The sequence below is a fragment of the Protopterus annectens genome, chromosome 9.part0 (assembly GCF_019279795.1).
Source record: "Protopterus annectens isolate FY-2018-M chromosome 9.part0, PAN1.0, whole genome shotgun sequence".
In the NCBI taxonomy this organism is placed as follows: Eukaryota; Metazoa; Chordata; order Ceratodontiformes; family Protopteridae; genus Protopterus; species Protopterus annectens.
Window position 1 is genome coordinate 827973716 of NC_056743.1, and position 27732 is coordinate 828001447.

General features: G+C 35.8%; 1 protein-coding gene across 1 annotated transcript in view; it reads right to left on the reverse strand.

Annotated features, from left to right (window-relative positions):
* The window catches only part of LOC122811571 (cytochrome P450 4F22), a 363310-nt gene that overhangs the window by 166568 nt on the left and 169010 nt on the right, over positions 1-27732 (reverse strand). Inside the window, exon 4 of the mRNA XM_044083496.1 lies at positions 2828-2881. Coding sequence (XP_043939431.1) covers positions 2828-2881 — 54 coding nt within the window. The remainder of the gene's footprint in view (positions 1-2827; positions 2882-27732) is intronic.

A 27732-nucleotide genomic window follows, 5' to 3' on the forward strand; every position in this document is an offset into this window, starting at 1 on the left:
TTCATGGTGCTGGTTTTCTGTTGAGAGTTCTGAAATTAGAACTTAGATCCTTTTATTAAAAGTTCAGTGTTTTTTTAGTGTTTCTTTTTCTGTGGGTAGAAATAATCCCACGGTTCTGTGGTGTTTCTTTAATAAAATGATGTTATTTTAAACAGTGCATGGCTTCAGCAGCATTTTACTGTACTTGCAAAAGCTTCCCTGCTAAATCCATACCTCCATCATAATTTGTATTATTTCTTTATTATTTCATGTGGAGCACAATAGGTACACTTCATTCAAAGAAAAACAAAATGTAGTAGATCTCTGACAATATCCACAAGTATGCAGCTAAAGCAGATATATGAACATTTTATATATATACATATATATATATATATATATATATATATATAAAAACTATGTAATTGTCAGACATGCCATCCTGATGTTTCTTTCTGTATGCCCCTATCACAAACACTTCCTTCATACTCACTTCCATGTTTCAATCCTCATCTTCCTCTTTAGTCCCACATGACACTTCATATCAGTCTCTCCTCTTCTTTCTTGCTGTCTCCTGGCTTGCTTATCTAACTTCTCTACCTTTCCACTTTTAGTCTAGTTCTGTTCCTTTCTAGTCACATTCCTGTGCCTTTCTCCTCCTTCTGTCACCCTCTGCAATCTTCATGTTCGTCCTTTTGCTCCTAATACTATAGCCACCAATGTCTTGTTAACTCCCTATCTACCTGCCTACAATGTACTGATACAACCTAGCAGCTTGCCTATCACCCTTGTGATCTGATCTTCCTCCGCTGCCAGTGTCCTGTACTTCCTACTTCCAGTGCAATCGTCTGCACCCCACAAAGCCCTAACCCACAGTGCCATGTCACATCTTGATCACTTGGCACATATTAGCCTGTCTCCTTTCCGCTGACTCTTTTTCTTCCTTTTCAAATGTTTTCCTTCTTTAATTCTGTCTGTTTTACTTAGTTGAACATAGTTTACATTGATTGAGGCCTGTTAACGGATTCTTAATCCACTATAGTTTCGATCCTCCCAGTAACTGCTTGCTTTTGACTGCCTTTCCTTGTACTTCTACCTTGACTGACTTACCACTTTGGTACTCATGTATATTCTTCCCCCCTCACACTGCCCTCCTTTGGAGTTATGATGTTATGCCACAGCAGTCCACATGTCACACCCACACTTTTTTCTTGCGTGAAATATTTGCCCTGTAATACTTAAAGGTATGCATATATATTTTTTTTGTTTTGCATACTGTTCAGATTTATGGATATTTAAACAACAGGCATTATTAGCTCCTTTTGTATGGCTTGTTTGAAATAGCTGTCCCTGTCTTGAGCTTTCATAAGACTTTAAATTAAAGAAATAAAACTAAATAATTATGGTAAACGAATATGTCCACAATCATAACCTAGCAGATGTCTAACATTGTTAGCAAAGATACAACTAAAACAAAGTTATCAACATATATAAACCATGATGTAGACACACAGCCACATACATGCAAAACCTACTCTAACAAATACCAAAATGCAAACATAAATCAAAAACAAAGAAATACAAAGTAATTCTGCTTTTAGTAGAGTCTGCAGATCTGAATCACCCTATAGTCAATCACAGTATCATCAAACCAAAAGGAGAATTTCAAACCACTGTAGGAAACAAGTACAAACCCTGTAACATTAAACTGCAAACCAAGTCTGCAATGCATTTAGAAAATAAACAATTATACAATTCTTCCTCTAAAACGTGCACGCTGATTGGTCAGCCCAACCAGCGTGCCCGTTGTAAATCCCTCAATATACTAACGGAAAAAGGTCCGGTCGCCCGGACTTTTTCCGTTAGTATAAAACACTGTCTCGCTATGTTAAAAGAGTTTAACATAGCGACACAGGTTTAAAAAAAGCAACGCAGATCTCCGTTTTTTAAAACCTGTATCGCTATATTAAATGGGTTTAACATAGTGAGACAGCTTTAAAATAAGTAACGGAGATCTCCGTTGCTTATTTTAAAGCTGTCTCGCTATGTTAAACCCATTTAACATAGCGAAACAGTAAAAAGCAACGGAGATCTTGCATTCTCCGTTGCTTTTGCCCACAGCTCTGATGTACTGCGTAGGCATGCGCAGTACATCAGAACTGCCGCGGAATACCAGACAGCTGCAGAAGGGCAGCAAAGAGGCATTATACAATGCCATTATTTAAGAAAAGTAATTATTTCTTTTCTTAAATAATGTCATTGTATAATAGCAATAACCCACTTCTGGGTGTGGGTAATGCGGGATTTAACCATGGTTGTCTGTGGATTTAAGACCACGCCAACTGTGGTTAAATCCTGCATTACCCACACCCAGGCGTGGGTTATTGCTATAATCAATCATGAAACAAACAACTTATTTGAAAGTATCCATCAGAAAAAAAATAAAAACTGCAATTCATCATTTATTGCTTCACAGCAAGTATTCTTTCTGTATGTCCATCTGTTTCTCTTATCTCTGTATGTATATATCTAAATATCCTTTCTAGTCACAGACGCACTGTGCAGACATTGTGAGACCAAAGCACAGAAAAAAATACAGCATAGTATTCTAATCAAGGTCATCAATGCAACACTGTAAAAGGTATTCAGGTAATTTTCTCAAAGAACAGAAACACTGGGAATGTAGCTTGGTACACATATTTACAAGCTGCACAGAGATATAACTTAAAACAATATGTGATGATATTTAGGTTTGTGAACTCTCAACAAATCACTAAAAGCCAATATAAAAAGTGAAAAGAAAAATGCAATCTAAACACAAATGCACTTAAAATAATGGGCAACTTACCAAGCCATGGTTTTAAAAACCCATAGAAAAGTTCATCTTTTGGAGCAATGGCAGCTGCAAATGAAAACACATGAATTGATGAGGTAGGTTATAACATAGGCATAAGCAACCAAGCTAGGCTCTAACTCTTATGGTTACATCTCAGGTAGTAATTTCCCATGCTTAATACATAATGGTCAAAACAGTTTATAAATAGTGTTTATAACATCCATTCTACACATTTCACAAAAAATCAGTCCTTAAAATAATGTGTTCTCAGGTTGGATGGGATGGTGGTTTTAATAATGTATTAAGTAGCAGAATGCATTAAGGTAAAAAATTACTTTTGAAATATCTCTAATTGCTGCCTTTTTTATCATGCAGCTCATCCTCCATGTTCTGTGTAAGGTTAATTAAATGACCGTAAAGTGACATCAAAAAAGAAGCTTAGTAGTTAGCTGTGAGTATGCAAGTTATATGTAGCATACTTGGTATTAATTAAATGGCTTTATTCCATTCTAGTGGGACAGGATTGGGGTGTAATGCTAAAACAAGAAACTTTTTTTGTGTTTCTTTCTTCCAACTGCTTGTTTACCATCAACTGTCTTGTGACTCAACATGTTGAATCATTCTCCACAGGTAAAGGCCAGCCATGAGAGCTTTCTTGCTTCACCCTTTCCCATATTACCCTGTGCAGTATCCTGATACATGTAGAAGCTGAAAATGTCATCTCTATTATAATTCACTGTTGACACAGGTTCCCAGATCCCTAAATACAGGATCAAATTTCAGAGATACATTGTCAATGTGATAGTTACAGGGGTATCCTGATTGCTGAAGGCTATAATTACACATTTCTTGGCATTCAGTTTTCGCCTGCGCTTATGACACCAGCAGGCCCTCTTGGAGGATCCTTGTGTCTTCAGGGGAGTTGATGAAACTTGGAGGTGTCACTAACTCAACAACTAGCACACCTGCCTTTGGTCCTGGAAGACCAGGAAGCTGCAGGTTTGACTCTCACTCCATGTGACTGTATTGCTGACACTACAGTACAGCGTAGGGGAGAGAGATGGTGCACTTCTGAATGTGCTGTTCTTCAGATGAGATGAGATACTAAACTGTGACCCCATCTGCTTAAGTTGGTGGTAGCTTAGGTGGATGTAAAAGCTCCCATGGCACCTATCAAAAAGTGTAGAATTTCTTTATTCATTAACATTTTACATAAATTTGCATATAAAAGAAATAAAATATTTACACATTTATATTTAAAAGCATTTACAAATTTACATTTTTCGTATCATTCATCCAAATTTGACACCCTCTCCTTTTTTCCATAGCCATACTCTTGCTTCCTTAATATATCTGCTGAAATCCATTCCCCATAAAACATTTCATTTAACATCTCATTCCACATCACCCGTATAACATACAATTGTTTTATCAATTATTTCAACATATTATCACTTGTTCCTCATAATATCAATACAGAATCATAAACAATGAACTTTCTCTGCTTTATATTCTTAAAACAAATTCAGTATGCAACTTGTACCATAACTTTCTAAACCTTTTACAAGTCAAAAAACATTCAGTTGTTTCCTCCTCCCCACAATAAAATACACTCTTTGTGTGTCTACCTTATATAGAATATTTGCTTTTAGTCATAATTTATCATCAGTCTCCATACAAATCTTAACATGATGTGACAATGTAAGTTACTGCCAGCTATGCAGTGAGAAGTAGGGCACGGATGCCAGCACAGCTAGCTGGGATTTTGTAAAGACTTGCATGGAATTTGTATATTAAACTGATTTGTTGCTCAGTTGTACCATCCTGCTTGCAAGTCCTTTGCTCATTACTCATATCAACTGCATGCATTTTTTCCATCCAAATCCTCTACAGAATCTTGTAACTCACTTTTCTCCATCATGTTTTCCAAAAGCTTTTTATTCACCAAAAAGCTACCTTCTAACATAATGTCTCTTCACCCAGACATCTCCATTCTAGGAAACAGAAGTGATGTCAAAGAAAGTAAGGGAAGTTCCACAATGTCCTGTTTAAACTTCCCCTAGTAGTATAAATGCCACATTTGGACTCTCATGAAAAGAGGCTACTAGCCAAGTGGGACTAATATGGTCAAAAATGGATAACTAAATAAAGAAATTATGGCTCCATGTTTGCAGTCATCTGCAAACTTGATTGGCCATAAGCCATTTACATTGGCTCTGAGTTTTGAGAAATAGATGCCAAAGAGTAGTGGCCCAAGGAATGAACCCAGGGCACTTCACTGGTGACAGGTCTTTTGGAGGAGCTGGAACTAGCCACACTTATTTTGTCGGGTCTGTTTATAAGCCAATTCATTATTCAATGTACCACATGGGGCAATCAAGGTCACAGGTGAGGCTTTATTTCTCTGAATCAGGAAGATTGTTGTATGTTGGACTGGCACAGGCTTGCTTTCTCTATGTGATGCTTGAGGACATTCAAATTGGCAGATCCTTTACCCACCAAAGCAGCCACATTTTGTTCTACTGAACTACCCTTGCGTATGGAGGTAGTGAGTCCTCTATGAGGTACCTGGCAGTGCTCTTCCACCTCTCAGGGACTGAACAAGCATTCTTTATACTGACAGGGTCAACAGCAGTCTGTGATCTGGGAGAGATCCCTGATTCCAAGTATAAGAATTCAAATCCACTAATTATTTGACAGTAGGGTCTGCCAGGAATGAGCAACCACTCTTTATCCTGGAAAGGTCAACAGTAGTCTGTGCACAAGACCCCTGACTCCCAGTAAAGAATTCAAGCCTGCTAAGTACTTGGCAGCAGGATTCGCTCTTGGGAATGAGTGAACAACACATCTCCTGGGAAAGTCAAAAGTAGTCTGTGGCTATGCAAGCAATCCCTGATGCCAAGAATAAGAATTCCAGCTCACTAATTCCTGGGAAAGTCAAAAGTAGTTTGTGGCTATGCAAGGAATCCCTGATGCCAAGTATAAGAATTCCAGCTCACTAATTCCTGGAAAAGTCAAAAATAGTCTGTGGCTATGCAAGCAATCCCTGATGCCAAGAATAAGAATTCCAGCACACTAATTACCACTTTGCAGGCTATGTGTGTATTTGTGAATAAAATGGTAAAGAATGACTTTTGAAAAGGGTGTCTGTACTATAAACCAACTACAGTTACTTTTCCAGTTGTGCTACTTTGTTCACATTGGTTACTGGTGATGGTAAAGAGCAATTGTAAGATGCACACCATATTTTTACCGTCTTTAAATAGAGGCCTTATTCAACTTCCTGCAGTATCATTGATTTAAAGAAGGGGTGATTTTTAATCAGTACTTCTTGTTATTGTATACTTTACCTGTTTCACAACAAACATATTAACTTTCCAGTGAGTACAGCAAACACCCAGAAAGTCTTGGCAAATCTGAAAGCTTTCAGTAAGTAATCTAAATATTTACTTTGAGTAGACTGGTATCCTGTATGCTGACTGCTTAAACATTACTCAAAATCCATTGCAAAACAGATATAGGTTCAGTCTAAGAACTCGAACATAAAACAAAGACAAAATGTCATTTTTTGGTAGAGTACCTTACATGGATTTAAACAATTTTACCGTATATAAGTTGAGAAAATTGTCTTTAAGTAAGGGGCACACAATTTTTAGTTGTAAATTTCTGAAATTTCTTCAAATGAAACATACTGAGGTCTGGTGTGTACAATTACTATTTGAACACATTTTTTAAACAATGCCTCACTTTGCATTTGAGTTGCTTGTATTTTAAGTTTTTGGCCCTCTGATGGTACAGTTTATGGGCAAAAACAACCAAATAAGTGAATAATATGTCACTAGGAATAGGGAGATAATATAGAATAAAACATAAAAGTCAGAAGGAGATGGGGTCAAGATCAGGGAAGAGAATTGTTGCAGCAAATATTTGGCAAACACTAGGCAGGATTTTTGCCAGGTCGAAAATTTAACAGTTCACAGCAACATTTGAGGCATCTCTGATGGTTGTTAATGCTAGAAGCATTAATAATAAAGTGTTTTGTATTGAAAAATTTGCTATGTTCCCATGAGATTGATGTTATTGTTTATGAAACATGGTTAAAGAGCAATTACTGGAAACCACTTCTATCAGGGTATAAATGTTTTTACTGTAACATACATTCTAACAAAATATGACTGAAGTGTTATGATAGGGATTAAAGATAGTTATGAGACCTGTGGTTCAGTGATAACACAAATACTACAGACTTGTGTAACTGTGACAGTAAAGACAACCCTGGAACACATTACAACTGTTGGAGTGTATAGACCACCAAAGTCAAGTGCAGATGACCTAGAGGAATTCATACATTTCTTGCATGAAACACAGGAAGGAAGAATAATATTAGCTGGGGACTTAAGTACCAGAAACAGACTGGAATACTGATTCAACAAAATTAGTAAGGAAATTATTCACAACTTATGTTCAGGAACAACAATTGCTTCAGATTGTAAAAAAAAAAAAAAAAAAAACTACCACGGAATGGAACATACTAAACATTGTTTGTGTTCCTAAAAAAATACTGTTGCTTCAAGTCATGTTTTACCACCATTGATGTGCAGTGATCATGGGGTTAAAAAGGTTGTTGCTAGATAAAAAAAAACACCATTGATGTGCAGTGATCATGGGGTTATAAATGTTGTTGCTAGATAATTCTGTCAAACTGAAATCTAAACCAATGCAAGAAGATTAATTAGAGATTACACGGAATCAAAACAGTCACTATGTAAAATTAACTGAAGTGATGTGTTCAGTGGAAAAACTGCAGATGGAATGTGGAAAGTTTTGAAAGATAAATTCTTTGAGTGCAAAAATAACATCAGGATCTGGGCATACAACGTCAGGGGATATATTTCCATAAAAATAAGATACCTGATTTAGGTAAGAGACAAAAAATATAAGAAATCAAGGAGAGGTCAAACTCTAACTTTGAAAACTGAAATAAACAAGCTGGACAAACAAATCAAGAACAGTCTGAAACAAGATGAAGAAAAATTGAAGAAAATTTATAATAAGATATTGAGCATAATATGAAACCTTTTTAAAGATGCATAAGATGTGGAGGGAGTAAAGACATACAAACTGATAAACTGTGTACAGATTCTAAAATGTATTCTCAGACACAACAGACTATAGATATATTTACAAAATCTTATGTAAAACAGTTTGGCTCCACAAAAGAGGTGCTTAGCTGTCCTAGTGACATCCAGGTAACCTCAGATACTGGAATCAAATTAGATTATATTGAAAAAGAACTGCACAAACTCAATCCAAACAAAGCACAGAGAGGAGACAGAATTAGTAATAATGACATGAGGACACTTCAGCAAGAGCTTACAGTACCATTATATCTATTATTTACTAGGCCATAAACATGTGGGGAAATTCCTTAAAATAGGAGACATGTGCTTATTAAACCTGTGTTTAAGGGAAAGGGGGTAGGACAAACCCAGAGTCATATAGACCCTTAAGTCTACTTTCATATTGTGGAAAAATAATGGAGAAGATAATATTGAATAAGTTATTGTCAGAACTGGATAGGTTGGGACTTGAAACCATATATCAGCATGCAAATATTGAAAATAGATGTATTACAACCTGTACAATGAACAAACGAAACGAGGAGCCACCAAGCTGAAGAACGCCAAAAAAAAGTATATCCAAAATGGCACTTTATTTGACCAAAAATAACAAAATTTTGGCCAAATAATGATGTAATTTATATAGATTTAACAAGGCCATACACAAAACACTGATCAATAAATTAGAACTATGTAGAACTGGCAAAAAAAAAAAAATGACATTGAGTATATATCAACACAAACAATACAAATCTGTAAAATATGGAAGAACTTTAAACAGATATTCAGATAAAGTGGCAGAACTGCAAAACTCAAAGGTTGAAATGAGGAAAAGGCTGGCTGAATATAAGACGGAAGGAACAAACTGTATTAATTTTATGAAAGCACAAATAAGCAAATGGAATAGTATTCCACAACATGAACTGTTAATTGAAAGGGCACATTGTGTGTATGCTCCAAATGCAATTCTTATTGGAGAAAGAGTTGATTCTAACAAAATAGTGGCAGAAGGACAAAATGAAGTATATAAAAGGAAGAGAAAAACAAAGTTTGTCTAAAAAAAAGTAAGCTGTGAAACAGAATGAGAGAGATGATGAACAGTAATAAACCAGTAATGTAATGTGGGATTACACAATGAATTATATTGTGAAATATAGACTTTTAAAGGCTATTTTTTTTGTGTATAGTTTTTTTTGCATTCTATAAAAGTTAAGTTTTCTCAGCTATTTTGTTCAGTTTTAAGAAATGTAGCACTGCAATGTAAAAAGCCTGGTTAAAAGAATCATTCTAGGAAGGGGGAATATATAGGACCTTAGAGATATTCATGGTAAGGTTTTAAGAGAAAAAAAATAAAAAGAAAAGAATATTGATTATGATGAGCTTTTCTCTTTCTTGAAATGTATGTATGTAGGAATCTGTATCTATCCTACATCATGTATCCATGTAACAAATCTGATAAGAGAAGTTGAATATCTGGTTCTCATCTCCCATGGAGACAATCTGAAAAACCATGGAGACAATCTGATAAAGTGAAATTGGTTACAGTCTGGTGGAGAGCTGTTCAATATCTGAAAATGTACATAGTTTTGTGTGTTAGTAGTAAATCAAAAGGGAATCGCTGGACTTAGACATTTAACAAAAAAAGGTGTTATACATAAAAGGTGGGAATCATTTTTTTTAGTACAATGATGCTTTCTGTAATGCCTTTAAATGCCAATGGTCTCACAGATAAATACAAAAAAGAAAGAATAATGAACTATATTAAAATGCAGAGTGCAAATAGCTATGTTACAGGAGACACACTTGGAAGGAACTGAACATGTGAATTTGATAAAGAAAGGTTTTCAGGATGGTTATTCAATGGAATATCTGGGACAAAGGAAAAGAGGAATTGCAATAGAAGCTCCAATTGTGATGGAAGAGGATAAAAAATATAATAATGGCAGATTTTTAGTGCTAAGGGGCTACTGGCAAGAGAGAAGGATTACACTGCCATGTATTTATATTCCACCAAAAACTGCTACAATGGAACTTAACAAAATTCTGGGAGAAATAATCAGTTTTCAACAAGGGATATTACTTATAGTTGGGGACTGGAATTTGATTTGAAGCAGTGAAGATATGTACAGGGGGCCCAGAAGAAAACATATAACAAAGGACGGTAGCTTTTTGAAGAAATTTATGAAAATATTTGGCATGGAAGTTGTGACTTCAGTAATATTAGTTCAGAGTGAATTTACATATTATCCCCTGAGACATAAAAACTGGGCTAGGCTAGACAGATTTACATTTCACAGGAACATGTGCATTTAATTGAAGGTCTTGATATGTACCACACACATTATGTGCCAATAATTAAAATAAAAACACAGGGCAATGAAATAAAAATGAGACACTAGCACTTTCCCACCTATTTGTTGAAAAGGAAGGAATTTAAGGAATGGGTAGTGGAGATTATTCAGGAGATATTTGAGAGGACAGAAATTATTTCTGAAAATATAGCTAGGGAGTGGGATAAAGTTAAGGTGGAGTTTAAAAATAGCATGGATATAAAAAAAAAAGGGAGCTATGGTTAAGAAGTAACAGGACTCATTTTAGAGGGACTGACAAATGTTAATCTCAGAGAACAAGAAGAGGGTCAGCTGCAGAATACTAAGCAGAAAATAAGGGACGACCTTGATAATATACAGAAGTTTAGAAAGACTGCTGTTAAGTAACTGTTTTTGATAATAACATGACAGCCCAAAAACTTTTAGCACAATGATTCAGGCAACAAAAAGTAGAAAGGGCTGTCACCAAGCTTAGGGAGCCAAAAACAAGGAAGGTAACAAGAGATTCTGTAGAGGTATTAGAAATATTTCAGAAATTCTATGAAAATCTGTATAAACCAGAGAAATATGGAAATCAAGAAAAGATACAAATGGAAATTTTATGCAAGACTTAAATATGCCAAGGTTAGAGGCAGATGAAGCTCAATTACTAAAGGTTAGAATAGGAGGAGATGAAGTAAAAAATGATGTATAACAATGTACAGGAAAGTCCCCAGGAATAGATGGTATTCCTGTGGAAGTTTGGAAGCTAAGAGGGAAAAATCTGATGATCTGGAAGATTTTAACAGTATTTTAAGAGAAGGAGAAGTACCAACATCCTGGAAAAAAGCAGTGGTAGCTGTAATACCTAAAGAGGGCAAAGATCCATCAGATCCAGATTCATACAGGCCCATTTCAATACTAAACCATGATTATAAAGTGCTCATGTCTATAATGGCTAAAAAAATGGCAAAAGTAATGTCAAATTTGATAGATACGGATCAATGTGGTTTTGTGGAGGGGAGGCAAACATTTGACAACATTAACAGAACACTGATAATCCAGACGGAAGCAAAATGTAAGAAAATACCATTGTTGTTGGTGGGTCTCGATGCAGAGAAAGCATTTGACAGAGTAAGCTATGATTTTATAAGCAGGGCAAGGGAAGCATTTGCATTTCCTAAAACAATTATAAGGTTGATTAGCAGGCTATATGAGGGATATGAGTAGTCACTGCCAACATGCTAGCAAACAAATTCTGTTGTAATTTTACCCCAGAGATGGCTATCCAATGCCTACTTATCCCTGAATCTCGCAGATCCCCATCATCATTAAGAAGCATGTACTGAAAGTGCTGTCCGAGACCTAAAATACTTTTTCTATAAGACCCAATAACATACCGAGCTGTTTAATTGACAGTAATAAACAAGCCCCTCACAAATTCACCCCTGCAATGAGTGGCCTAGCCCTCCTCACATGAGGAAGTATAGTCTAAGGATGGGTACTGGCAAGGTATAAATGGCTGCACAACTCGGTTGTCTTGAATTTCCTATGATCCTCTGAAGGAAGATACCGATCCACAAGAGATTTTAAAAAAGTTTTGATTTTACATTTAGTCGATTAGTACAGAGGACTAACGCTATGAACTGATAATGAGGTGCTGCCTGTACTCCAATGTTTCATTCGTCACACTACATTTGCCTACTTGTTGTCTATATGCAAGTCCCTTAATCAGACAGCGCTCTTGGGTCACACTTGAAAAGGATACTTTTGTCCAGTGTTCTTACCCAATTTGTCTACATTTCAGTAATCCCAGCCTATTACAGTCAGAAGTAGTGATGGATTTTGGAATTATGCCCAGCAGCAAATCTGGCAGTGAGGGTATTTCCTTGTTCTAGTCTTCTGTAGGCTGGCGTTTGTAGACACCTGTGAAGATATGAGTGGGATACACGAGGCAGGACTGAGGTTCATGAAGGCAGTGGATAACATATATATTAAAAGGCTCTTGCTCTACACAAACTTTCCTGTTCTTGATTGATTTTGGTAGCTGTAATGTAGTGCTGAATTTTAGCTGCTATAATATAGTGTTACATTTTAGCTGGCTGTCTAGGGTTAAACCTAAAAACTTGGTAGAGGTAACTTCTTCAACAAAGGTATTTCCTAGTGGAATTAGTGTTGATATGTTGCTGCACATATCTGAATTGTCATGCATGCAGGTATTGTTACAGAGTTGTTTGTCTTTTCGGCTTTTCTCGGTTAGGGGTCACCACAGCGGAACTCCCGTCCGCTAATGATTGGCAGTCTATTTTTGTGGTGCCAAGTTGGCAGCCCAACGCCCAACCTTCAGTGAAGGCACGCCCATTCACGCATGTCTTTCGTAGGCCACTCGACCGCGGGGAGGACATGCAGACTCCACACAGAAGGCACTCCAGCAGAGAATCGAACAGGAGAACCTCTTGCTGTGAGGCAACAATGCTACCGCTGTACGACCGTGGATTAGGTATTGTTACAGAGTAAGATGGATTTTATCTTACTTATATTGTATTATTACTAAGGACAGCTAAGAACAAACAGACCAAACAGGAACAGGTTCTCTGCAGTTCTGATGTACTTTAGACTTTAAGTGACCTGCATTATCAGCATACTGAACTAACACAGCACCTCTGTAGTATGTTTCTGCACTACTGACCAATGTAAAAAAGACAAACAAGCACAGGCCCACGTGGCCCACCAAAGAGTGGCATGTAGAGCACAAGTGTCCTGTCCCATATGAAAGAAAGAAATCTGACTTCTGTTTTGAAGGCACCAAAGCTACAAGCACTAAGGAAAACCTGCTCATACCAAGGTCAGGTAGAAGTCTGACTGATGTTACTGAAGGGTTTCAAGAGATCCAGAAAAGGAGAACTGATAACCTTATGTGAATCAAGATGCTTTCTGATAATTCACTTACTTCAGGCAATGCAATGCCTGTCCCAGGATTTGGCCATACACTGTGCTGAAGACCTTAAATGAAGTTTTTGCTAAGAAGGTACTGAAGTGCTTGTATCTGTATCATAACTGCTCCTTTTATTTAGAGTTGCCACCTTTTCAAATGCCCAAAGTGTGACATTATTTTGTAAAAACATGAGGTTTTGCAGGATAAAACATACCCACATTCAGTGCAAAGGACAGAACTTCACTTTTTTTAGCCAAAATAAAAGCTTATTTTTCTAGCATTTTAGTTGCTTATGCTATTTCATATAATGTGTAGGTGTTTCACATACAAAAATAACTGTTTTATGCAACTATTAATGAAAATTTAGGAAATATTTTTGTCCTATAATCTCAGGACATTTGCCATTTTTTAGTTGTTTTTTTTCCCTCACAGGACACAACTGCCCAAACAGGGACAGGTGGTAACCCTGCTTTTATTTAATTTTTATTGATAAAGCAACTAATGACTGCCATGGTGAGTTATATGGGCCGACCCCCAACCAAAAGTAACCCGGCAAAGTCCACCGATTACCCACACAATTACCAGGGCGGGCGTTATTATATTCAAAAACCAATAATTATTAAAATTAAGTATGGCATAGCATAATGCCATCTTACATAATGGCTCGATGATATTACTTTTCCGCAGATGTCTTCTGATGCGGGCGGAAGTCATGAGCTGCAGGTACACAGCGCAAAAGCAACGGAGAAAGCAAGAGCAAGATCTCCTTTTTTTTTTTTACATATTTTTTATTATTTTTTAATATGTTAAATGGGTTTTACATAGCCAGACAGTGTTCAATTGTTATTAAGGGATGTCCGGGTTGTTTTTTTAAAACTGTCTAAAAAAATTAAACCCATTTAACATAAAAAAAAATGTCGAAAAATCTTAACTTAGTCCGTTGCTTTTTTTTTTTGTCTGGTCTTGTTAAATGGGTTTAGCATATGGAGACAGTTTAAAATTAAATAATGGAGATGTATATTGTTGTTTTAAAACATATGTGGAAACCCATTTAACATAGCGATAAAAAAAAAACAAAAATCTTGCTTTCTCCGTTTTTCTTGCTTTTTGTTTAATTTTTTTTCTATGTAAAAATGTTTTAGATAAAGAGGTAAGAAGAAAAAAAAACAAGCAACGGAGACCGCTGCTTTTTTTAATCTCGCTATGTTAAACCCAACCCACATAGCATAGCGAGACAGTAGGTTTAGTTAGTGTTTAAAAAAAAGTCCGGCGCGACCTTTTTTCTTTAGTATAATTTCGATGACCAATGACAATGGCCTGCCAATCATCGCACGCTTGGGGGGTCATGGTATAATAGGTTATTTTCACTTCTTGAATTTTTGTACTGTAATTCAGCTAATGCACAGAATGGGAGAGGTCCATAAAAACTCCTGAAAAGTAGATATATTGATGTAACTCTTGTACAAGGGCAAGTGTTGATTTACAAGTACAAAAGTAAAATGGCAAATTCATCATACGAGGGGAACACATTAAGAACATATTAAGAAACAGCCATACAGATATGATTTTTTTTCTGTTTCATTGTGCTGTTAAGAACAATATGTATGTATTAACTGTACGACTTATGTCCCCAGGTGACTATAAGAACTAGAGTGCAGGTACAACTTGTAAAATGTAGGTTTCTCTGCAGGGTTTATAGGGATTATTCTATGACAAGGTGTGGAATTCTGTGATCTGTATGGTTTGTAGGGCTTATTCTATGACAGGGTGTGGAATCTTGAGAGCCAGAAGAATCTTGAAATAAAGCTGCTGTTCCTTGAGATTGTGAGCAGCCAGTTGAGGGAAATATAAGACTGACATTTGGGCAGCTGTTGCTAGACATGTTTTGAGTGACCTCTTTAGAGACGGTTATGCTGGAGGGTTATACATTTCAGCTAATTAGAGAATGTTTGGATACAAGCTGTAATACATGCTTGGAGGGACAGAAGACTGATCACACCAGCTTAACCTAGTATCACTGTGAACCTCACCAGGAAAAGCAGAAAGAGAGTGAGTGAGTGAGTGAGTGAGTGAGGGTTTTGCATTTTACTGGTATGGCTGGTTATCATCTCATTAGACTATAGGCTTGTAGGAATTGTCCTGGCTTGTAGGACATGTCCTGGAGAAGCCATCAGATGTGCATCCACACAAGAACAGGTGGGGCATGTTTATTGCTGATTCAATATTTTAACTATTGTTGGACAGCATGGGGAGGTGTGATTTCCATGTTCTGGGAATTTGTATCTGATATTGGTGAGTGACTTAGCTGAAGTCTATAGTCTGTACCAGGTATCAGTTGCTGCTGCCATTCATTACATGCTTCTCTCCTCCCACTGGGATAGGAAAGATGAAAGCTTGTCACTGCATCCCCTCCCCTTGCAGTGTTGCCCCTTAATACTGGTGATGCCTACTGAAGCTAGGTCATCAGTGGAGAAGCTGAGAACAAAGCTCCTACACTAGTTGGTTGGCATCTACTGACTTTTGTCAATAACAGATCTATGCTGTTATTTATTTTATTTAAATCTAGGATCCGAACATTTTTGGAAAGTCTTCTGGCAAGGCATAGCTGAGTTAAGATTCAGAATATCTAATATATGGTTAACCTGGAATAGGCATGCACTGGTATCTACTTAAAGATACATCCTTATGAGTTACATTAAAAGTGTATATTTGATATTGCTTTCGTACAGGAAATCAACACTATCCACAAATAGAAGATAAACCTGCTAATGGTTTAGTTGGTCACTTAAACATTCTCATTTTTATACTTTCTAAATTAAATTATGTTTCAGTAGAAATTAATATCTGATCTTAAATACAGGCTTTTAAAATATGTTCTGGGAAGACCTAAGATAGCATTTATACTGCTTAGAGGAAATATGGCCAGGGCATCAGGGAACTTCTACTCTTTTCAATATGTGCCGTGGGATCTTTTACATCCACCTGAGCTGCCACCAACTCAAGGAGATGAGACTTTGGTTTAATATCTCATCTGAAGGACAACACACGCAGGAGTGCAGCATCCCCCAAGGCTGCATTGCACTGTCAGCAATCCATCTACCTGGTATGGGAATAGAACCCACAGCCTTCTTCAGCAAAGGTGAGAGTGCGATTTGTTACGCCACTGATACAATAACTGAATCATAGTAATAAAGTTACTATCATAACGAGTATAACTCCAAACAGGCAAAAGCAAACTAAATCACAAAACAGCGAAAACTGGTAATGACTGCATCGAACCTCAAAAGTAACTTCACGACTTTTATTCCAAGTATAATAAGAGTAATGCTTTCATCTCGCTCAATACAAAAACTTCATCAGATAAAGAACTACTAAAATATTTATAATTTAAATATCCAAAATAAATCATGTGAGAGCAAACAAACCTAGATTTAGAGCAATAGTACCCAAACTGACCCAAAGGAGTATTCAATAAAATTTAAAAACTGTTACTAAGTCTATAAAAGACATACAGGTTTATTTCTTTAAAACCTTTAGTTTTAACAGGGGAACAATAGTAATATGATCATTCAGCCCTGGCCAGTAATAGGAATTAAATTCTAACTGCCAAAAAAGCTCTATTTTTTTTCAATGATTACTGACCAAGGTCCACCCCTTTCATTCTGAAGGACTATTTCTAAAACAAAAAATTAAAACAATGTCCCTTTTGAGGCTTAAAAAATGCAGGAGGTGTAATTACTTTAAATATATTTCAGAAGGGAGGCCACATTTATATTATGGGCAGGAATATTTTGTTAAGGGGGAAATTTGATTGTAATAGTGCGGGGTTGGTCTTTTTAGCACTCTGCCAATTTTGCCAATGCTATTATGCTGGAAAAACTGAACATAAGTTTCATGAGAGAATTTATAAACATATTTACAAAGGAAAATGACTAATGCATTGGATAGACATATACAAAACCATGTGAGACACTGCTTTAATTTTTTTGCTTTAGAAAAAGTCATTCAGAATGAAAGGGGTGGACCTTGGTCAGTAATCAGTGAAGAAAAGAGAGCTTTTTTTGGCAGTTAGAATTAAATTCCTATTACTGGCCAGGGCTGAATGATCATATTACTATTGTTCCCGTTAAAACTTAAGGCTTTAAAGTGACAAACCTGGATGTATTTTATGCAATTAGTAACTGTTTTTCAAATTTATTGAATATTCCTTTGGTTCAGTTTGGGCACTATTACTTTAAATCTAGGTTTGTTTGCTTTCATGTGATTTATTTTGGACATGTAAATGATAAATGTTTCAGTAGTTCTTTATCTGATTAATTTTGCATTGTGCAAGATGAAAGTGCTAATCTTATTGTATTTGGAATAAAAGTCATGAAATTACTTTTTAGGTTCTACGCAGTCATTACCGATTTTCTTTGTTTTGTAATATCATAAAGAACTTGATCCAAATTTTGTAATATTACAATGAGCTGGATCCAAAGAGAAAACTACATCATCGGGGAAAGCAAGTTTACCTGGGCAAGGACTATTCTGTTAATTTGCTTAACTAACACAGATATTTAATTTTCTCGCAAAAATGGTTAAAATTAATGAATATCACGTCTTTCTTAAGATGCATCAAATGGTTTAAAGAAAGATAGAATTCCTCAGTTCACTTATTTTCAGTAAACTGAAAACAAGTATATCTTAGCTGCAGCAAATTGAGCAAAACAGGACAATCAGGACTGTTACTGCAGGAATGTTCAGTCCATGAAATCTGCATTATTAGACTAAAGACAATGTTGTCAATGTATTTTGCATGTTGTCCTTCTTAGATGTTTGATGTTTTGGTTTGGATGACTGTGTTTCATAATGAAATACTCTATCTGTTGCTATTTTGACATAAGATATTTGGAGATTTACTCTAGGATGTTGCTGATCTTCTACCTGTCTGAAAAAATGGTAAAAGTATTGAAATTTGCTTATTTAAGACTTCACCTGCTGTTTTCTTTGTTGTCATCAGCTAGCCTGGAATACCTTATATCATACATTAGTTTTTACTCAATTAATTGTACTGAATCTTTCCTTTTAATCTCTCTCTTTCTGCCCCCTTCCACACTCATTTTAGTTAGATATTTAGTTTACCTTGGTATTTACTATGCACATTACAGGCGCATATGTTCTTTGAAACATAGGAGTCTAGGTTAATGTCTGATAACAAACTTATGTTTTAGTTATAGTAACTAACTATTGTAAAAACATGTTGTCAATATTAACAGGTCATTTAGTATTAGAATAAGGACTACTTTATGGCCATTATAAATAGTAATGTAGTTCTGTCAGTAATGAGATCATTGTGGAGGTAAGTTAATTTACATAAATTAGGTAGTTATTTCAATGATTCATTTATGATACTTAAGAACTACCCAATTTATGTCATATGAAATGTATTTACTAAGGCAACTACAAGTATAGAGAGTATCCTTTGCACATAGTGCAACTCCTGTAACAATTCCATATCACTGCTCTGGGTAACTTGTTTGTTTTTAATACATGAAATACACTGCAGTACACAAACCATAAAAGGGATAACATAAAAGTCAGTTTATCAGAATGTAATGAGGATCGACATATGGATTGTACTGGCTGGATTTTGTTGGAGAAATATCTCCATCTACTAATGCTGGTATGGACACTATAACTTATAAAGTGCTGCTTACAATATACAAATTAAATGAGGTACCTGGAAGAATAAAATAATTTACAAACATCCTCATTTGTATAACTAAATACTGAAGTAATACCATATGAATGCTAGTTTACTATTCATGTTTACATAATCAGTTATGTATGTATTAGCAATGTCATGCATGTAAGTTCAGACGTGTTACCAAAAATTTAAATGCAATGTTGCTACAACCACTGCAATATTAAAAAAAAAGCATGAATTCCAAAATGTTAGATTCAGCCCAAATTATTCAAAAATATTTAAGTTCATGCCTTAAAAATCTACCAGGTTTTCTAATCAGGGAAATAAAACTGTCAATAGGCCCCTAGATTAAAGGATGAATTAGGTACGTCAATATTTATATAAATAAAAGCAATCTTCCATTAAAATTGTGCCATGTAATTTTAAAGTATTTTATAAGACCATTATAAATTTTCATAATTTTAAAAATCAATGAAAATCAAAGTAGTATAATTATGAGCATCACATTGAAAATGGGTCTGTTTGTATGTACTGGTATAGACTGGAAAACACTAATTTATTTCATAGTGCATGCCTTGTGTAGAAAGCTCAAACTACTACCTGAAGCCAACACCACACATTTAATGTAGTCAGGGTGAAATAAAGAGATAACTGCAAGGATGGGACCAACCCATTCCTTCACGACTAACCCATATTTGGAAACCAGTTGTGACAACTTCTGAAGGCCTTCCTCGTCTGGTGTGATCTAAGAATATCAAAGGGTAGAATGAGAGGGCAAGCGCATAAAGGAGGAAGCAGACAATAGCATGACTAGCATTAATGTACATAGTTATCATAAGGCCAGATGCATTACTATAGGCAGCTTGTAAAGCTAGGAAACATTCTGCCCTTTATTAAATGCCTCTACAGTGGTGCACACTAAACTGGCTTAGATCTCGGAACTGGTGTTGGTAGGCTAAAGAAAATAATTGTGCTTACTTGCAAAGAAGGCAAATACTAAATAGCTACATTTGTCAAACATAAGATTTTGCCTAATCATTTCTTGCTGGCCTTCCATGATGAATGAGACCTAGAAAGTATGTGATGTGATATGGTCAAGAATGTTGCCTTTCTCTGCGCTTTTTTTGAATGCAAGTGAAATTAAAAAAACTACTACAAGATCTTTGTTACAGTACCTAACATTAAAAAGCACATTTGTATATTTCCCTGTCGAATTGCTTTTACTTTCTTTCAGAACTTCCTTTCTAACCAGTTTAATTTCAGACTTTCATGTCACTATAATAAGGCACTTGCAGCCTTGCAGTTTTAAGTTTTAAAAAAAATTGGATATAAATAGATTATTTTAATTTGATATGAACATGCAAGTTAAATGAATTAGGCTGCATACTCAATATGTGGGAATCCCACTTAATGCAATACGAGATGAAACCTGAAAACTGTCCATCTTAGTGTTATTACTCTCTAAAAATGTCAGTTCTTGTATAAGTGTGTAAACTTAAATTACATTCAGAATTATTTTAGCTGACATATATTCTATACCTATCTTTCAAATAGGCTGATATTATATTATAATCTTGTACAATTTTAAATAAGAACTGACATTTTTTGTTTATTTCCTCTTGTACTGATAGTATTACAAGAAAGAAAGAAAGAAATATAATTATCATAATACAAAGCCTGCTTATGACCTTGCACCACATCCATTTATACTCTATCTGCACTAAATCTAATTTATAGAGCGTTTACTAGTATTGCATTTACAATACTCATTCTGATTTAAGCCATTTATTCTGGGTGCCAATATCTGTTTACACTGCCACTGTTAAGTGTACAGCATATGTGGCTTAAAATGCAAGGAGAAATAAAAGTCAAATAAATAAAAACAAAACAAAATAACTTTCAGTAACAAAAGGGGCACTATTTATCTAATGCACATTACTATAGGCCTACCTCTATTTGAATAACAGAATTTAGTTGATGTTGTTACTGAACCAACTATATTGATATGAGTGCTGATGAGCTGTTCTCATGGCTTGCATGTTGCTATGTTTTTATCTCGACTTATGACGTAGAGGAATTATGACATGGCTGTCAACATTGGATGGTAAGGACTATAACTTGCTTGCGGCATCATGATTTATGAACTGAGTTAAGACCAGTAAGCATCTCATACAAAGCACTGACTGTTGTCATTTTCTTTTCATGTGCTTCGTATGTTTTGTATCAATATTTCAAGAGTGAGCAGCTGTAAAGACACTAAGCCTCTACTTCTCTCTGACCTGACTAAAAGTAGAAGCTCCCAAAACCTTGCCCTGAGATGAATAAGCCAAAAGCACCTCATTTCCTACTATCACTATTCAGCTCCTCCAGAGCCCAAGACATTAACTGAACTGTGGTTGTTTATTTCAGTTTCATCCCTCCGTGCCACTAAGCCAGGTTTGAGATTTTTTTTCTTTAAAGTCACCCTTTCCTCATAGAAAACATTGTGAAGGCTCTTCAAACCCTACAGTTCAGAAATTATTCTAAGTGATAGCATTGCAATTTAAAAAAAAGAAAGCCTTTTGTGACAGACATTCCAAGTCTATAGCACTGACTAGCACAAAGGGGCTTAAAGTTTGGTAGTTCAGAGTAGAAGATTAAGGTTATAAACTGCCAATTGCTTCATTTTGTAGTCTCACATTTGATTACCTGATTTTACCTCAGTCTTCATTTACCTACTATGTGACTCGGTGCAAGTTACTTAATCAGAAAACTGCTTCTGGGGAACCACTCAAAAGAGGTACTTGTGCCTAGTGGGTTTGCCTGGTTAATAAAATAAAATAAAAATACAGCTTTAATATTACAAATTTATATCTCAGGCTATGGCCACTGGATATCTAAGGGGTCTTAGAAATTGCTTAGAAGCTGACAAGAAAATTGCTTAGAAGCTGACAACATGGCATGATTGGCAGATACCTAATTATGACAAAATGACTTGTGTTTTTTACATCCTACAGGGAGAACAGCTTGTTGCTGAGAGGTAGTGACAACACACCTCACCTGCTACTGACATTTAAGTTACTAAATGTAACCATGGCTGCCTTGGCCAGAAAGCACAGTTACCATTAGATTTGCTTATCACCTGTAGAAGTACTTCTGGAATCAGAGCTAGTGGAGGAAACGAGTCAACAAGACCTTGGTCTATGGGACTGAGAAAGCATTAACTGTGTCTGCTGTGGAAAGAGGAAACCTACAACAACACATCGGAATCTGGTGATTCAGATATAAATATCTCTGCACAAACCCTCTTCTTTCCTGCCCAGTGTCTAATTGTTGAGAGTCTGACATTCTTACCCTTAACATGTCTTTGTCCTTTTCTGACTTGGGATGTGAACTGCTTGCCAAAATAAGTTTGCCTGGATTGCCTGCCCCAGATGGTCAGCCTGCACAATTGCTGAAGAGTGTGCACTTCCCTTTGTTTGTTTGTGTATTATCTACTACTGTCTGAAGGATCTCTGGCCGAATGTCTGTTTGGATGGATTTAACTGCAGCAAGGATATCCAACATTTATTTTACATTTATGTATTTCTTCCTTTGGGATGGAGGCCAACATCCTGCACTTTTGCCTTTGAAAGGGGTATCCCCATGCATAATCCAAGTTACCTGTTGTTAGTTTTTGATTTGGGTAATGAGATACAAAAGGGACACATATGTTTAGAGATCATTATTGGATCCACACTTGTAGTTGCTTTATGAAAAAATGCAGTTGAAGAAAACTACATTCTAGTGGCTGTTTCTTATTTGCAAACCAATTTACTGTACTCACATGGAGCTTTGCATGTACTCCAGTACTTTCAGGAATATTCTGGAAATTAAATTGCTTTCTATCATGGCATGATTGAAAAAAAATTCATATTTGTTTGAATTCTGTCCTGGGGAAGAATGACAATGTAAGTCTTTGTGTTAGATATACATCCTAAAAATTATTTTCCCTAAAAGACTATTAAATCTGATGTCCATATGTTCAAAACAATGCTAGGCACAGAAAACACAGGAAAAACTGGCTGAAGCATAGAGTGCAAGTCCCCCAGAAAGTCTGTTTGAATCAGGTAGCCATCCCAGTAAACGAGATTGACTGGTTACCATCTCTGCCTGTATTCTGTTTACTACATACTCCTTCACAGTGATCTGTGTTTGGCCTCTCAAGCTATGAGAAACCCCACATTCCTATACCTTAACAGAACTAATGGTTCCTGAAACACAATCACAAAGGAACTTAAACATTGTCAACAAATTAATAGTACACGTACACGTAGGCGAGGCATGTTCTTATTCCAGCATATTCTATCCCTATGGAATAAACTACCTCTGCATATTTGTGCCTTTCTTTGCTGTAGGAGGAAACTCTTGATGTTGAGTGTTCTGGCAAGTCTGAAAATGGCTTGATGACTGATCACCTAATATATACTAATTAATCTATGAACTTAAAGTGCTGGGGCTTGGCATTTTGTTAAGACTTGGGGTATAGTAGAAAGGCCAAAAAAGAAACAGCATACTAAAACCTTAGAAATCTCTGGTGAGGGTGGGATGAATATATAGGTGTCCCGCATGTCCAGGATCAATATGAAGGCATTTTGTTGAAGGAGAGGTACAAACGTTTCTAGTGTAGGCATTCTGAACTTTTTTATTTTTACAAAATTTCTTTGTATCAAGGACATTTTTAAATAAATCCAAATCTGCTTTCTTGATCTGTAACCAGTTATTTGATTTTCAGATGACTTTGAACTTCTGAAATTGCCAAAGCTAAATAAATGTTCTGGTGTTGGAAGGATGAGGCTCGGCCTGGACTAGCGCAAAATACTCTGGCACAACCCTTGGCACCAACTCTTATTTGCTAGTTTGTTGTTACTGGCTCTCTCTGTTTTGAAAAGGAAAAGGTGAAAAATCTGCCTGTTATCTGTAGTACACTGATAATGGCAGAGATCACAGAATGAAGTAGCTGTGTCTTTCTTTAGTAAAAAAAAACTATCCTGCTAGAAGGAAGTAAGCTGTTTTTGCTTCTGTAACTTTTTAAATTTCTCTTTTGAAATTGGCCTGTTTGCTGTATCACTTTGCTAGCGTGTGAAATAATTTTACTTTTCAGGGGTTGCAAATTCAGATGGCCATGAGCCCAAATACACTAAGCCAATAGTTACATTACATTACAAGATAATTATCACATTATAACAGTAAAAATAATCTGAATGCCAAAATATTGGTTGCGTCTTTGTTGCGATTCTAAACTACAGCAAAAATCAGTATTAACTCTCTTTGCACTCATACTATCCCTATGTAAAGTGCCCCTTCTGAAAGGGCATGCCATATTTGTGAAGATATCACCTAAATATAATATTCATGGTAATGGACTTCAATTTGTTGCTGTCAGACACACACTGTGCCCCCTCTGCCAGTGAGCCATATCAATGATCATTTAACAGTAATTACATAATTTACTTTCCTGTAGTCTTCCCCTCAAAATGATTGATATTTTTTATATATATTTATTACGTTATGATATTTATATATATATATATATATATTTTTTTGAAGAAAATGAAACACATGACAACAGTAATGTATATCAACTTTGTGCTCACTGACACACTAACTGCTGATAGACAAGCCATTTCAGCAAGCAATCATTAGTAATTTCTGTATAACTGTTTAATGTTAAATAAAGGAGAAAAAAAGAATGACCCTAATAATGTGTTTTAGCTTGTTTTTATCAAACACATTCTCTGCCCCCACCCATACAAACCACATCATTCAGTTTTTTTCCAGTCTTGTAACTGCCATTTGCTTTCATACACAGACTGCTCCCAAAAAAACAGCTGCTTTTGGTGATCACCTTCGTGTTCTTGAAGAAAGTGAAAAATAATGGCTACAGTAATTTATTTCAATGTGTTACTGTTGCCAGAGCCATACACCTCCATGCTAATTACGGTAAATATTAAAAAAAATAAGTAAAAAAAAATGGAGGGAGGACTGCCGCCACAGCAGTTTGTACTGTTACCAGTATCTATAGATGATCTGGTGTCCTGCCAGTAAAACAAAAATGCCTGTGAGAGATAATTCAGTCTCCGAAGATAAGATCATCTGATCTTGTTAATCAGACCATTAGACAATAGCAGCAGATCCCAAGTTCTTAGCTGACATAGTAGCAGCCATAGATTGTCTAGCCATCTGCCCCTACTATATGAGAAGGGGGATTACATTGTTGTACTGCTTTTACTTTTCATGTTCAATCATTAACTAATTCTGTCATTACCTACTTTATACTAATATCACTGTGAATTAGGACAAATTGGGTAATCAGCGAATCAGTGACTGAAGAAAACATTTTCATGGGCTGCATTATATGAATTTCAGGGCATAAGCAACCCATGGTCCATGATTTTTAGTCCCATTCTTTACAGTCTACATTGTTTTCCTTTCTTCTACAATTAGTCAGGGCCCTAAGAGTCCACTTCTGGTAGAGCAGTCTCCGTTATCCAACTTGCACCTCTGATTGTCAGAAGTGCTGGGCCAACTAGAATTCCTAAAACTAGATATTAAAATTAATCTCCAGAGTGAGTCTTCAAGAAACCCTCCATTTAGGAGGAATAATAAGCATATTTAATTTACAAAAATCTAATTTATTTATTCTCTGATGGATGAGCTTCCTCATTTTACCAATGTCTGACCTTACGTAGGATTTCTCCTTGTTATAAGGGTTTTCTTGGGAGGGAGGAGTCAGAAAGACTGTGGGGGTTGTTTGGATGTCTTCAGGTTGTGGCTTGAAATACTCCTCCTCTGTATAGAAATAAGTTGGACCAGTGGCTTGGGTCCTTTCTCATCCTCACCTTTCCAGATTATGGCAGATGGTTTCAGACAGATGGTTCAAAGCTTAAGATTTTAAAATACAGATCAAACTAAAGGATTATTGTTCATTCTACTATATAAAACTAAGATACAATAATAAATAACAACTAGAATAAAAAAAACTAGAATAAAACCATTAGAATTAAAAAAAATGGTAATATTTTCTGAAAGGATGCTTCATCAGATCTATCAGATACCCAGGGAAGGATTCCCATTTATGTTTATGTCAGAAGCTGTATTTCGTTTGGTTCAATTCTGATTCTTATTCTGCAATTACTATGAAACTTTCCAAGACAGCATTCAAAAAAGAAAGATTTTACTCAATAAGGCAACCGATAATGTGGCTTTAAATATTCTCTTGGAAAAGTTAAGTCATAATTAAGTCATGTTTTCTCTTTAGACATCCAGAAGCATTTGCTTTAAATAAAACATTTATAACATCATAAACTCATTTCACCATAAGGAGACCTATCTTATCTGCTGTTTGTGTTTTGCTTGCATTTAGATATTTTGTAAATCGCATATCAGATATTAAGTTAGTGGAATTAACTATTTGTTTTAAAATATACAACTGGTACTCTGCCATGTGGTTCTAGTAGGAAATATCTTTGATACTTAAAGTGGGATTTTTTTTTACCATAGCTATCTAATACCATGCTTTTCTTATCAACTGGTAGAGTCATTGAGTAAGGGGCAATGTTAGACCTTTCTGTAATCAAAATCCCATGTTTGCAGGATCAGTTAGCAGATTTCTGTAACAAAACTATGCTCCTAACAAATTTCTAGTACTTTCTGTTTTTTTTAACAGATGCTGGCAGGAGGTCTGTCTTAAATCTCACTCCAACAAAAATGCTTTCACATGAGTCTATAAATGGAGACAAAACAAGATGTTTGGCTTTATAACAGTAAGAAGTCTTCTGTATGGGGAAATCAGCTTTTTGAGGACTCTTCAAAACTCCTTTCATTAAATCTTCAAAAGAAGCATTTTCTGAGATGGGAACCAAATACAATGAGATCACTTTGTCTTTGTGTGCTTCTCATGTCAACGGGGAATACATTTGGTCAAATAAGTTAATTTATGGTACTCTTCTTTTACGTTTCTTTCTTTTAGCTTTGCCAAAGGTAGACAGACTGGGGTCTGTCCAGAAGCTTATACAACCTTTTTCATTATATTGCAATACTGCTTTGATGCTACATTACAATACTCTTCTGCTTTTCCTTTTGAAGTTGTTTTATGGTCCATAAGCAGTAATTCCCAACATTCAGGAACCTGGCTCTCAGGTGTAGGGCCCTAGACATCTACTTCCTATAAGATACAAATGGTTTCAGATCACTTGTTGGCTCAGATGGTGTCTGGCCACATGGAAGTCCCACTATAACTGCTGAAAGTGAAGAATTAAATGAAAAAAGAGACACACTGATTATTTCTGAATCTCGTATGATAGAGGTTTTGAGGTCCAATATATTCTTGGAATGAGATTTGTTTTTATAATTTTGCAACATTTTTGACTCTTCACATTTGAACCACTTTAGTGGAGAAAGGAGAGCCAGAACTATTATTTTAGAGGTCCCCTTGAAAGAAATGTGTCTTGTTGGGAGAATAGGGACATTGAGTGGGCTTTACCTTCTGAAGTGTATAGATGAACCTTGATTTCAGTATTCAGAATTGGAGTAGACAAGCTCTAGTGTGCCCATTGCCTACTCTTTTGCAGATTCGAGTTTCTATGTAGAGTATGTTCTTTTAGCATTTCATTATGACTGTCTTTCTGAAGATTCAAGTTTCTTTGCAGATTCTATTCTTTTTAGCTATTTCCTCATGTTTATTTTGGACTTTTATGTTTGCAATTTAATCACACAACCTGTCAGAAGGAGAATGAGCATCATAACAAAAGAATAAGCGTTGTAACATTTCATAGACCATAGGGGATAGTAAGCGATTAGACAATAGCACTATCAGTTTTTTATGGCTGAACATTTACAAAGTA